This window comes from Corapipo altera, unplaced genomic scaffold (assembly GCF_003945725.1).
Source record: "Corapipo altera isolate COAL_440 unplaced genomic scaffold, ASM394572v1 0, whole genome shotgun sequence".
Lineage (NCBI taxonomy): Eukaryota > Metazoa > Chordata > Aves > Passeriformes > Pipridae > Corapipo > Corapipo altera.
The window spans coordinates 71099000-71112572 of record NW_020884872.1 but is presented as its reverse complement, the minus strand read 5'-3'; the positions used below and the strand labels follow the sequence as shown (position 1 = coordinate 71112572).

The 13573-nt window shown below is 39.7% G+C and overlaps 1 protein-coding gene across 4 annotated transcripts in view; it reads right to left on the bottom strand.

Moving 5' to 3' along the window:
- Positions 1–244: 244 nt before the first annotated feature.
- Positions 245–13573, bottom strand: part of LNX2 (ligand of numb-protein X 2) — a 57501-nt gene continuing 44172 nt past the window's right edge. For all 4 annotated transcript variants that reach the window (XM_027651847.1, XM_027651865.1, XM_027651860.1 and 1 more), the window contains exons 5-10: positions 12432–12803; positions 10764–10910; positions 9366–9543; positions 7415–7646; positions 5486–5644; positions 245–2626 (exon numbers count right to left, since the gene is read on the bottom strand). In XM_027651847.1, coding sequence (XP_027507648.1) covers positions 2491–2626; positions 5486–5644; positions 7415–7646; positions 9366–9543; positions 10764–10910; positions 12432–12803 — 1224 coding nt within the window. In that variant the 3' untranslated portion in view covers positions 245–2490. The remainder of the gene's footprint in view (positions 2627–5485; positions 5645–7414; positions 7647–9365; positions 9544–10763; positions 10911–12431; positions 12804–13573) is intronic.

Here is a 13573-nt window from a genome sequence, read left to right as displayed (position 1 = left end):
CTACTTGTGGCAAAGTACCATAAGGCACAGATCTTACCTCCACTTTCGAAACACTTCTCAGCTCTGAGTTCTAGTTAAACAGCTGGTATATTGCCCTGGCAGGATGAGCATGCCCTCAGACCCTTTTGGTACATTCATTAACTGTAATTTATGATAAATCATGGCAGAAAAAAATAACCTTCAAACTGAGTCTGCATTGAGCTACCCATATCTTTTGCAAAGAGTGAGACCATACTTTGAGTTATTACAATGTGTAGAATGAACTTTTATTTTCATTCATCCTTCATTAATACCATACAATTAGATAGCAGTATCTGGAAAAAAAATAAACTTGAAATAATTTAAAACAGAAGGCACAGAAAACCAAACCCAACTATCAGCTACAAGAGAAAGGGGAAAAATGTTTCAGGAAGCGAATTTATTCTGAAAAGTTTTATCGCTAAATATTCTGATCAAAAGCTACAGCACACAGAAACAAAACTGCACAGTATAAGCTAACCCATGCTTTTGTTACATATAACATATAAAAGGAAAAAAATCTAAAAATATCTTTGCAGAATTTTGAATGAAAAGTGTAATTTTTAAAATAAAAAATATTAAATCTAATACATATGTCAAAAACTTCCCTAAAGTCTACACTAAGATGTACTTTACAAAAAAGTCTGCATTAAGGGCAAAGCATACAGTTAAACACCATCTGAGGATGGGAGAAAACTTGTTCTCAAATTAGTTAGAGTATCAAATAAATTTGGTGTTTGTTTCAGAAACAAGGATTCTCACTACAGTAATATACTGGAGAGGACATTCTTTTGTATTTTAGTATTATGAAATGAAACCGATATTATACATTACAGAGAGGAATAAACCCACTTCACTTACATGAGATTTTTACTTTTTTTTTCTTTTTCTTTTTTTGCAAAAGAGTAACTTCATTTCTTTTGAAAACAAAGCTACTGGAATTAATGACATGCGATAATATGCCCCAATATTATACCAGCTAAGTCTGAAAATAAAGTTCATGCTTCACAATTGAAATATGCTGTGACTCTCAAATACATTCTCTGGTAATTAATAATACAATACAGAGGTCATTCAGAAAATCAGTTCCGGTTGGGAACCTGGTTTATAAATGAAGCTCTTTTGCAAATACTGAGAACACTGACAACGCACAGGGTTAGCTCCAGGTCAGCACACTTTTCTGTGCTCCACCCGTCTTTTCTTACACAAATGTGTGCTTAGCCTGCAAATATCATGGAAAGGCAAAGTCTAGAAGTTACAGGTTCGTTTGTAAAAATACTAAATACAATCCAAGACAAATAGTGTTACTGACAACTTAATAGCAGGTGCTCTCTAAAGGGAAAAAAAAAATATCCTGAAATGCAAAAGAGATCGTTTCAGCATTTGATATCAAGGCATTTGCACATTTGTCAGCAGATGACAGAGTAAGAGCAAACTTTGCAGTTGGACTTGAAATCAAAGAGTCTTCCTTCTAGCCTGCCCACCTGTAAACCATAACATATGGTTTCTTAATAGCTTGCTTTTTTCCCTGGAAATAATTCTCTCATTTAGAAAGTACAAGTCAAAGTATTGTTTCCACACTTGAATAAAGACAGCTGACAACTACAATAGAAATGGTAAAAATGATCTTCATAAAAATGTTCATCAAAATTCTCTGACATAGCAAAACATTCATTTGTGAAGTAAAGTCTAATACTGCAAGCCATTTACTCAAAGGCGACCTTGGGCACGTGTATTCTTGCCAGCATTGCAAAGGTAATTACTTCCATATTTCTTGTCATTATAGGGTACAAACTCTGTAATATATTAAAGTTTCCTAACAAAGAGTCCAATTATTGCACTTTATAAAAATTCCAGTAATATCAGGCTTTTGTCCTACTTTTCTATGAACACTGATGCCCTGCAAGAAAAATCTGGGGGACCAAGTAATTTCTGATGAGTAAGATGGAATACTTGAATCAGTCTGAAATACGGAAACAAATTGGAAAGGCTTAGAAAATGAAGAGATGTACCTTTGGAAACAGGTTTTGATTCATAGCAGCAGATAAATGTGTCATTCTAGAACTGACACACGTTCTCTTTGTAGGGAAGAGCGGTCACATGAATATTACATTTATATATCATATATAACTTGAGGACTGTGCAGAGAAACCCAAAGAACTACTAAGTTCTTCTGCTGACTCTACAAGCCTGATGAGAAAAACTCAATGACAACCATACTGGAGTGGGAGTTCCTCTGTGAGCTTGTGTACATTTGCATTTGTGTCAGGAACAGACACAGCAAACAGAAATAGCCATTTAAGGCTGGAAATATATATAGAGTAAGTCTGAGAGGCCTGTAAAAAAGGAAAATACAGCAGTTTTGGCCCTGCTTATAACCAGCTGTATTAATAGGGGAAAAAAAGATAGAGGAAATTTTTGTGCCAGCTATCTAGAAGAAGATGCTGCTTTGAACAGAGGTGATTCACACATCTATATGAGGCTTCCAGGCCAGCAAATCACAGTTAAAGTCACTTTGTTCCTCTGCTCCTTCAGCATGGGAACGAGTGCAGAATGGCTCATTCCAACCGTAGATAGTCCATTTACAGCAACAATCATATCACCACACCTAAAAAAACACAAGAAGAAAAAGAAAAAACGACATTATGAGTCTTGCTCTGCTGTAATTAGCACACACCAACAAACAGCACTGCACTGCTGGGGTTTGCATAAGGCTGGAATGGTAGCTAAAAAAACCCAAAGGGGTTCAAATTTTAAGTCTGTCCTACTACTGAAAGATGTATTTGCTTATTGCAGGAGTGTTGGATTAAATGACCTTTAAAAGGTCCCTTCCAACTTGGAAAATATTCTAGGATTCTATGAAACTCATCTGGGAAATTCCCAAACTGCTAAAATTCAATTCAAAGATAGTTCTGTATTAAGAACAGACCTAGAGGGAAACATGAAAAGAGCGAGTTGGAAAGACCTGATGGAGTCAGGAGAAGATAATGAGGCAGCACGTGCATGACAGAAGTATTTCTGTTTGTTTGTGTGGATTATAGCACATTTACACCAAACATGCCTTTACTGTAGGAGGTGTAAGTAAAGATACTTATGGTTACCAACCAACCACATTCCAACCGAGAACCTTGTTTTCAGTGGCTTATGATTTTGTCAAATATAACCATTTGGCTTGAAAACTCCCTCAGCAGATGGTTCAACTGAGAAGTTGGAGCATCTCTGTGTTTTGAAGCAGGGAAGAGAAATTTTGGAAGGTGTTGCTTGCTGGCCCTGAGAAAACTGACCTCAAAGGGTTAAGTTTTGGTTTAATCAGACACTCAAGAGAAACTTCAAAAAAGGCACATAAGTCCTTCCAACGTTGAGCTTGTTCCATCTCCAGACATCTCTTCTTTGTGACTTGAGTGTGGTGTTTGGCATTCCCCATAGCAGTTGAACATGACTTGGGAGATCAAACGGGACTTTTCCTGAAACTGATCCTCCCAATTATTGGAGGCACCGAAATGGGTGGCAAAAAGATGCTTTCCTGAACTCTCCCGGTGCCCTCCACCTGGCTAGAGCAGAGGAAGATGATGCAGTGTGACCAGTCAAATGTGCGTTCAGAAGTCCTTCTCTGTCAGAACCACAGGAACCACATCACCCAAACCACAATGCTACAGTTCACTGAGTGGCATCTCACTCACCCAGCCTTTCTGCTGAAGTCATTTCACCTTCTATAAAATCACACTAGACAGATCATGTAAGCAGAAAACTGTCTAAACTGTTCAGCTGTAAAGTTATTTACTACCTTCCCTTCTAGCCTAACAAAACATTTAGATAACTTAAACAAAACAGAACAGCTTTAAAGAGACCTGCCCCACAATAACTCAACATGCAGATTCTAAGGAGCTCTCCCTTATTAATGGCCCATTTTTAAGTCCATATTCTCAGTGAGACAGTACATTTGAACCAAGGGTACTATATCACACTATCACACGAGCATCTTGTCCATTCTTTACAAGGGGCTAAATGTGACCATGATGACTCTTCCCCCCTTCTTAGGAACGATGCTTGAATTTCCATTTGTGTGAAGACTTCTAGTTATTAAGTCCTCAACCTGAAATTATTTGAGTTGAACTGAGATCTTTACTTTAATCCAAACTGTTCCACAGTTGGGAAAAAAAAAAAAAGTAATTTTGTGTTCAGCCAAGTTATTTTTTCATTTATTTATTTAGTCATTGAACTGAAAAATCAATTACTGTCAAGGCTCTAAGCGTAAGCACATTTTTTCCTAAGTTACTTTGTAAGCAAATCTACATGTAAAAATCATGCCATGAAACTTCAAGTTGCATATTCTTGACTGCCACCTTCACAAAATCAAGTTTATGAACAAGAGAAACTTAAATAGGAATTTTAAGTCCTAGTTCTGAACTAATCCTACACGAGGCTAAGATCTGTATCTGGATACTAGACCTGGGGGCTGCATCCAAACATAACGCGTAAGTAAAATCATATAATCTTTAAGGTTAGAAGAGACCTCAGGAGGTCTGCAGTCCACCTTCTGCTGCAAGCAAGGTCAGCTGTAAGATCTCACCAGGACTCTCAGAGCTTTATCCAGGTACATCTCAGAAACCTCTAAGGGCAGAGACCACACAACTTATGCCACTACCTGACTATCCCCAGGGGAAGTAGTTTCTCCTTACAGTCTCAACCTTGTTTGTTCAGTTTGTGCCTGCTGTCTCTCATCCTCTTGCCCTGCATCACTGAAAAGCCTGGCCTCTGTCTCCTTGATAATCTCCTTCTATGTACTGGAAGAGGCTGTTGGCTGCCCCTGAAGCCCTCTCCTTGTGGGGCAAGTGCTCCAGCTCCTACCACCTCAGGGGCCTCTGCTGAACTTGCTTCATTTATGAGTGACTTTCCTGCCAACTAATGACTTTCAGGGCACTGCCATGGGGACTTGATTCCTTAACAGTCTTCTCAGAGATATTTTTCATCTATTTTCTTGCCCTTCCATTAAAGCAGCAGCACCCATCTTCAGTACCAGGGTTTCCAGCAGTGGCTTCAGAAAGTTATATGAAAGGACAAAAGATTTTTCCCTACTTTACAGAGATAAGTTCTCATTTCTAGCTGTTCTCTGGGAAGAAAAAAGCTAGCTAGTTCTGCACATATACATTGCATTTCTCTTGGCCTAGAGAAGAAATCTACAGGGAGATGGAGACAACAGGTGACATCAGTACCACAGCTGGGGAGGAGCACAGGAGATGGCAGAGAAGTCAGCACAACCATCCTCTCTGACAGATATCCCTTCCCTGTTAATTCCCTGCATCACACTCATCAGGGAGGCAAAGCACTACAGGGCTGCATGATCCCCCAGCACAAGATCCTATAGTGTATTTCCTTAAACAATTAGTTGTACCAGCATGTAACTATTTAAAAGTGGTTTGTTGCTGTTATTACTATTAGTATTTCTACCACTATTATATTAGCTTACTTTAATCTTCCATCAAAGTACGCAGGAGTCCCAAGAACAATGGTTTTAATGAAGAAAGGCTGGTTTGTGTGGTTCTCCTCATAGCCACCGACGATGCTGAAGCCCCAGCTCCCTAAATTGCTCCGCCGCAGTACTACATCATGGCAGCTATGTAGGCAGCTGTGGAATGGAAGCATAGGATAGCAAGAGAAAAAGCCATGTACAATTTTACAGTAGGCACAACATCTGCTGTCTCACCATTACCACTGTGCTAAGTGTGCAAGAGAAGGGGAGGGATGGTGATTAGACTTCTGTTCCCAGAGTAATTTTGCAATATTCAAACCAATTACCAAAAAAGCCCACAATCTTGAGACAGGAAAGTGTTTTAAAAGAAATAATGCAGTGCTAGAACAATTACTTAAACACAGTTAACTCTGTAAACTGACAGTAATAGAACAGCATTTTAGAGCTTTTGCAGGTGGCAACAATGTGGGTGGAAAACTGATACCTGATGTGTTTATCGAGAGTCAAAAATGCAGAGTGTTTTTCTTCCACCCCCAGTCAGTTTAGGTTTTTTCTACTTTAAGTAAAAATTAAAATTCCATACACAATCTTTTTTACCTCTGAACTGATGCATCACCAGTAATGAGAATATAAACGACTAACCATTTTATTACACAGAATGTAAATAATTCAGATCACGCTTTACTAACTGTCCTGCTATACGGTATCTTCTCTAGTGAAAATTAATTCTTGCCAATGAAGTTGACAATGACCGTAACTAAAAAAAGAACCAAAAAAACCCTCAAAACACAGACATTAACTTTTGAGTAAAAAGAGGCCAAGTTCTTTACTGTTTTTAAGAACAGTAGCAAAATGCATAACATAACTTTAGGAGCCATACATGGGCATCTGTTGTATAGAAGAAATAACCCACTGCTGAAGCATAGAAAGGAGTACTTTTACCAGAACTGAGAGTCATTTATTGAGATTAGGTAACTTATTTATACTTGAATAAAAGAGAAATTAATTGACAGTTAAACTAAGAAAAAGTGAAGTCTCTGGAGGACCAATGCATAGTTAGTTCTGTTATCTTTGGCTGCGTTCTGCTACCAATCTGTCTGTTTGTTGTTTTGATTTTACGCTTAAAGTACAGACCTGGTAACTCTATCAGAGAGAAAGGAATTAACCTGCATGCCCTGACTCAAGTGAATAACACTATTTGCTGTAGCAGAAGCTCTTCTGGATAGCAAGCAATGCCAGAATGAGCTTATAGCTGCAGCCACATGAGAGTGAAAAACGAAGAGTACAAATGAAACATGGCGATGTCCATCAGATTACAGATTACTCAAGGGGAGGGAGCTCACTGCAAACCTTGAAGTTTTTGTGTCTGGAAGAGATGGTAGTGGATTCTCGAAAAAAAAAAAATGATGGGGATTTATAACTATAGGTTCATCTGTGTGCCTATAGTTACATGGCTACAGTCTTGACAAGGGATGTGTCAAGAGTGTCAGAACAGCCAAAGCCTAATCCAGTATTCTGAAGTTAAATATTTGGCCCCATAAATTCAGTCTGGTAGCAAATTAGCAAAGAGACACACAGGTATATACTTTGTATTTTTATTAATGATTACTCTGGTTTTAGGTATTTTACAAAAAGTTATTATATTATTAAACAATATAAACAATAAATTGTGTTCAATGAGAAGATTCCACATGGGTAGTCACTATGATTTGTGAAGGGACGAACCCAGTCTATTCACCTTTGAGTTTCCCAAGGAAACATTGCTCCTGCTCACAGCCTGCTTCGTAAGCACACTGCCAACGAAATATAGTCAGGCAGGCAGAAATAATGGCAGATGTGTTGCAACTAATAAGGTCTCTCCTTCTTTATCTCTCTTGGACTTAGCTTAAAACAGCTAACTAATTACTCTACTGATTCATTCCATACCTTGGAAGTCCCAGCCACATGACCCACGATGGTGACCAGCTAGCATCATATTCATTTTCACTGATGGTACTCAATTGTTCTTCATTAGCCTGGGGCTGTTCTTCTACAATCTGGACTTCCAGGGCTTTCAGGGCAACTATGGAAGAGGCAGCACTAGCTTTCAGCATGGCCACGGCCTCGCTGTGACTCAGGTTAGTCAGATCGATGCCGTTGATATTCAGCAGTACATCACCTGTTCAAAGGCACAAGTGAGACCACATCAGTCTGACAGTCCTTCCTACTGACAGCACCTCCCATGCCACAGTTTCATTTCATACTGTATTTTTTGGACCTGAGACAGTCTGAACTAACAGACTGGGAATGTGAACAGCTCTGAAGCCTTACATCGATAGTTTGAAACATTAATGTATTGAACTATTAAGCTGGATCGGTATAATTAATTTCCCCATAACACATCAAATACTGTGGCTTTTATTGTATATTGCCCTGAAAATTTGAAATAGAAATTACCTAAACATTTCACCAGCTCAGCTGCAACTGCTACTGCAGATGCCATGACAATTGTTTCCAGTGGTGGATCTTATGTTCACTCTAATCTTAAAAGTGAAGGAAGAATGCTGGAAGGAACAATACAGATACCTCAAAGTAACCTATTTTTGTAGATAAGCAGGGTTCCACAGAGTGTTTTAAGTTATCCGTTTTCTAACTTGTTACTTGGGAGAAGAAAATGGAATTCAAAATCTACTGGAAAGTTTGGTACAAAATCCAGTTAATTCAAAGAAAGAAACTGAGCATCTTTACAAAGATAATATGGAAAGAGCCGAAGCCACCAAAAAACCTGCCAAAATTAAAATTTAACTTCGTAATATTTTTTAAAAGTCTCAGGATGAAAACAAGAATGTTACTAACTATCGAAGCAGCAACAGCTTCCTTTTTTTTACACAATGTCTCACCAATGAAAGCCAGAAAAAACAAAGCAAAAGTGTGAACACCTGGATCACATTTGGAATGATACTCAGTTTTTAATAGGTTTTTCCTCCCAGTAGCTGCTGTGGCTACTTTAATGTTACACAATGAAAGAACAATAGTACTTCTTCTATCAAGTGTGTTTTTCATCATAGTACAGAAAAAGAAAGCATACCTGCTGGTGTGTGGGTGTAAATCTCCCTCTCTCGGGAGCATATAAGGATGCTCCCACACTGTTCTTTTTAAATGTACAATCTGTGAAATTTTTTTCCTAAATTTCTTTCCTAAAACATTCTCTAATTCTGTGGACTGTGAATCGCAGATATATTATAGGCAGTCTTTGTTTCACATACAATACATTTTAATCATCAAATGCTTTGCTATCAGTCATGCAGGACTGCCTTCACCTATGCTGAGTCTAACCTCCACCTCCTTGTTCCCTTCTGCAAAGCCAAGGAATAAGGGCAGGTCCTGCAACACTCCTGAAGACCAGAAAACCCAAGAGAAAGCATTTGGGAACCAGGATCAACACTGAGTGGCGTGGCTTCTGAGGTAAACTTAGCATGGGTAAACTGTGGCCTGTCATCAGAGCATCTCTGCTGTTCAGATATTATACTGGGGAGCAGAGATTTCTTGGACAGAGATGTGGTCCCACCCACTATATTAAACACAAAACCAGGATGCGTGTGTTACAGAGCAAAGCATCCCACCAGACCAGTAATCAGGGAATTACTGCCAGCTTTAAAGAATTTAACCAGACATTTCCTGGTCTTATCTGCTTCCCCTTCTAAACATCCCCTTCCTAGAAAAGGTGGAAGTGCGATACTAAATACTGTATTTCTATTACTGAATCCATGAAGAAAAGCATCCATAAGCATTTCCCTACATCTGTGGAAAGACTTTTTGACACCACCTGACTCCACAGAATGCAGTCATCAGAAAGCAATGAGAGGTCACCCATGGCACCTGGGAAGTCAAACCCCACCTCGTTTAATCCTGCCGTCTCTTGCCAAACATCCGTGAGGCTGCACACTTGTCACAAAGATGGGCAGTTCGCCACTTTTGCTGCCTCTGCCTCCTGCCACTGTCATTCCCAGAGATTCATGTGGTTCTTTTTTCACAGTAATGTGCTTTTCTTGGCATGTAACACACTGGGAGAGATCCTGTTTGACAAGGATAAATAACATTGTTAAAACTAAGGAAAAAACCCAACCAAACAAAACCCAAACTCCAGAACAAAACACAACTAAATACACCCCAGAACTATACTTTAGCACTTTAACAGAACAGTTTAGAAGGACTGAGTAGTGGAAATCAGCTTTGGCTGAATTTCCTCCAGATCAGACTACCTCCCCCTAAAAAAACCCCAAACTAAAATAAAACCCAACAAAACCCCCATGCATGCAGATACTTAAATATAGATGGAAAGTTTATAAAGGCCTATCTTGAAAATCTCAGTCTAGTTTTAATTAACATCCTACACTGGAACAGGCTCAGTTTTAGGACGACATTATAAATTCATATGGTTAAAAGACTGCAGACAAACCAGAAACAAATCTTTTCGTGTCATGGTGAACATCAGCATTACTTAACTTGTCAGTAGAATATGTCCCATAATTACAAAGAAGCCCCTAAGAAATGAACACACATGTGTTTTCATGATGACAATAAGAGACCCTTTAAAGCCCTTATACATCATGTTTTCTTTTGCAGCTGGTATGTAGACTCTCCAGAGCACAAACTAAGGCCAATTGCTGCTAATCAACTTCTTAACAGTAAGAAGTTGTATTTTTCCAACTACAAGAACATCTCAAGCAGAGGCTTTATTCCTGCAGGTCTTCCAGATAATTTGACATTAGCTTCATGACAGTCTCCCCATTTTGGCTTTCTCTCCCTGCTTGAGACAATGCAGAACTCAGCGTCTTGCAGCCAGGACTGTTGACTCGCGGAGGAGATGACACATTCCTCCAACATGCTCTTTATAAGCTGGATCGTGGACAGCACACCTCCTGTCCTTCCTGGCTGAAGCTAGCACAGTGGCAACAAAAACGTAACATTCTTGAATGACAGTTCTTCCATGCAGAAATAACACATGAACCACTGTCTTAGACAAGGAAGGTCTAACAACTACAGCTGTATGAGCTCATAGAACTTGACTCTTTTGCTGCAGTCCACAAATCCCAAAACATACTGAAAAGCTGTTCTGTGTCTTTTGTTCCCAATCCAGACACGATGCAGGACCTGAATACTTGGAAGTCATCACAATTTTTTTTCATTAGGTAAAAAAGAAGATATAATCCTTTCTTCTAGTTTTGCCTTGCTACACACTTGGACCATCACGAGTAAAATGGTATTTATACCTCCCAGAAGGAGAAACACCAACCTTATGTGAGTTAGGTCTGCTGTGAAACAGCTGCTGGGACTGGTGTTGGTGTGAGTTGCTGTTGTGAGTCCCAGTGTCTCGGATAATACTGACTGTCTGTGACTTCAGGGGTCTAGAGATGATCAAATTCACTCTCTCCCCACTAGCCTGTTGGATACATAAGACAAAGTCATCAAGTTTGATAGGATATTGGTTATTAGAGAGGGAGGAAAACATGAAAAAATGTGAAACGAGACAACAGCAGAACTTATTTTCCAGTTCCTGCTTAGACTGCACAGTTCCTTACTTGCTTCTTTTTGCAATTCTCCCCAAAATGGAGGGGATATTAACACTCTTCCTTCACCTCTGATGTTACATCTACATCAAGTGGAAATCCCTTGTCAAAAGGACCATTTCTCAGTTTGTGTTACAAAGCTTCAAACCTTAAAATTCACCCCATTCCATTTGCATTCTTCATGAACTTCAGCAACACATAGCAATAAATGGAAGAAATGCCTGTGTGATGGCTCCAGATCTGCAGATTTTGGTCAAAAGCTCTGAACACCTCTGGTACTTCCCAAAGACACGTACACGTCCAAGAAAGACATTATACATGAGCAGACCATCAAATTCTGGAGCTTGGGGAATACCAGGAGACTCAGTCACCAGATGTTAAATAAAACATCAACTCTTTCTATTGCTGCAAAACCACACCTTAATAGATAAAAGTTAGCCAATGTTAAATTTCAATCACTCTATATAAAAATTGGGAATTGAAATTACAACTCCCAAGATCATTGTTATTTTCCTTTCACTGCAAGGAAAGGAAATTTTAATTCTTAAAATTATTCCTGAAACAAACATTTTCTACTCATTTGTATCAGAGTTCTCTATGTGGTACTGGGTTAGGCTCAGATGACTGCACTACACTGCAAGAACCCACTACTGGTATATTCCAACTTTCCTAAAAACAGAGCAATTTTCACCAACATCCCATCAGCAGGAAGTAGCAAAGTGCTGCAGCTGTTTCCTTACAGAATGGGAGAAAGGTATAGAGTAAAGGTTTTCCTGTGGGAACAGGGAAGGGTCATATGTCACATTGCATCAAGCTTTGGATAACAGTTGTGTCCAGAGCAGAGCCAGACATGTGGAATAAACCCTTTTGAACACTCAAAAAATGAGTTTTACCATGCAGAACTCACAAAAGACCTATATTAGATTTCCCAGCTGCTACCTGTTGACAGCAAGAAGTCTGACAATTACTTTCCTGTTTCAACTCAATTCCATGCACAGGCAAATCAATACAAAATAAAGCCCACTTTTACAGAGCTTACTGGCAGATTAAAATACAATACATACATAAATAGAATAAAAATAATCCTCTTTTTTTTTTTTTCTGCTAAGCAATAGGCTACAATAAGCTACTCTGCCTGCTCACATGAGCCATCTTCTAACCTTCAGGCTGCACGCCAGGGAAGACGAACACACTTCACTTCTGAGGAGGTGATGTTCATCTGTTAGTTGCGAAAGCAGATCCTGTTCTGCACTATTATTTCCAGAACATAGATCACTGCAATTTGTACTGCCACAGGCTTTTAGGCATTACATGACTGATTCTGTCTGGGACAGACTCTACCCCAGGCTTTGCCCAAGAAATAAAGCTGAGCTCAGGTACAGAATGCAAATTACCTGTATAACCTGAGCAGCAAGCTCTGGTGTCCCATGCTTCAAGTCGTGTCCATTAATTGCAAGTACGCGGTCGTTGCTGCAGAGCCTGCCATCCTGAGCAGCCAACCCCCCTTCCAAAAGGTCGAGAATAAAAACTCCTGGCTCATCTGTTCTGCGCACGAGCTTAATGCCGAGCTGCTCGCTGGAGTCACGCTTGTGCAGCGTCACTTGGAAGCTGTCCTCCCGCAGGGAGCTGGGGGTGTCCCCATGGTTGTGTGTGCGGCTGCCGAAGCGCCTCTCCCTCAGCACTGTGAGGTGCAGCACTGAGCAAGGCTGGGAAAGCACAGCTCGAGCGTGGTTGTGAGACACGTTGCTGATGTCAAAGCTGTTGACCTGCAAAACAACAACAACAAAAAAAATATATCAGAATGATATTGTTCCTGGTTATGGAAATAAAGTCCTTTCCTTTCCGAAGTAAATTCACTCACTGCAAAACCAGCCTTAGAGCAACCTACATATCTGACCCTACTAGACTTCCTCTCTTGTCCTTCCATCACATCTCCTGCAAACTCCTATTGGCTGCTCAACTTAAAAATTTATTTTTAGGTTGGAAAAGACCCTTAACATCATGAAGTCCAACCCTTAACCCAGCACTGCCAAGTCCACCACTAAACCATGTTCCTAAGTGCCACATCTACAAGTCTTTTAAACACCTCCAGGGATGGTGACTCCACCACCTCACTGGGCAGACTGTTCCAGTACTTAACAACCCTTTTGTGAAGAAATTTTTCCTGTCTAATCTGAACTTGGTACACCTTTAGGCTTTTTCCCACAAAAGTGACAACATCTTTCTTGCAGTGAACACCCTCTGCCATCACAGGCCAAGGGTTTTGTTCTCCTTGTTTCCTATACTTGTCTTCCTTAGATCTTTAACACTGTACTCCAGGCCAAGAACTTTGGCTTTCAGTGTCAAGCCCAGCATCACTTAAAACTGTAAAATAATAGCTATAAAAAGAATACATAAAAATCTCCGAAGCAAGCTTTTGTCTTACAATAAGCAGTACTTCCATGACACGACAAACCTCAGAATCCAGAATAATGAAATTTGTTTATTAGGATTGTGGAAAAAGGCGGTTGTCCTAATTCTCAAGTCTTGGTGCAAA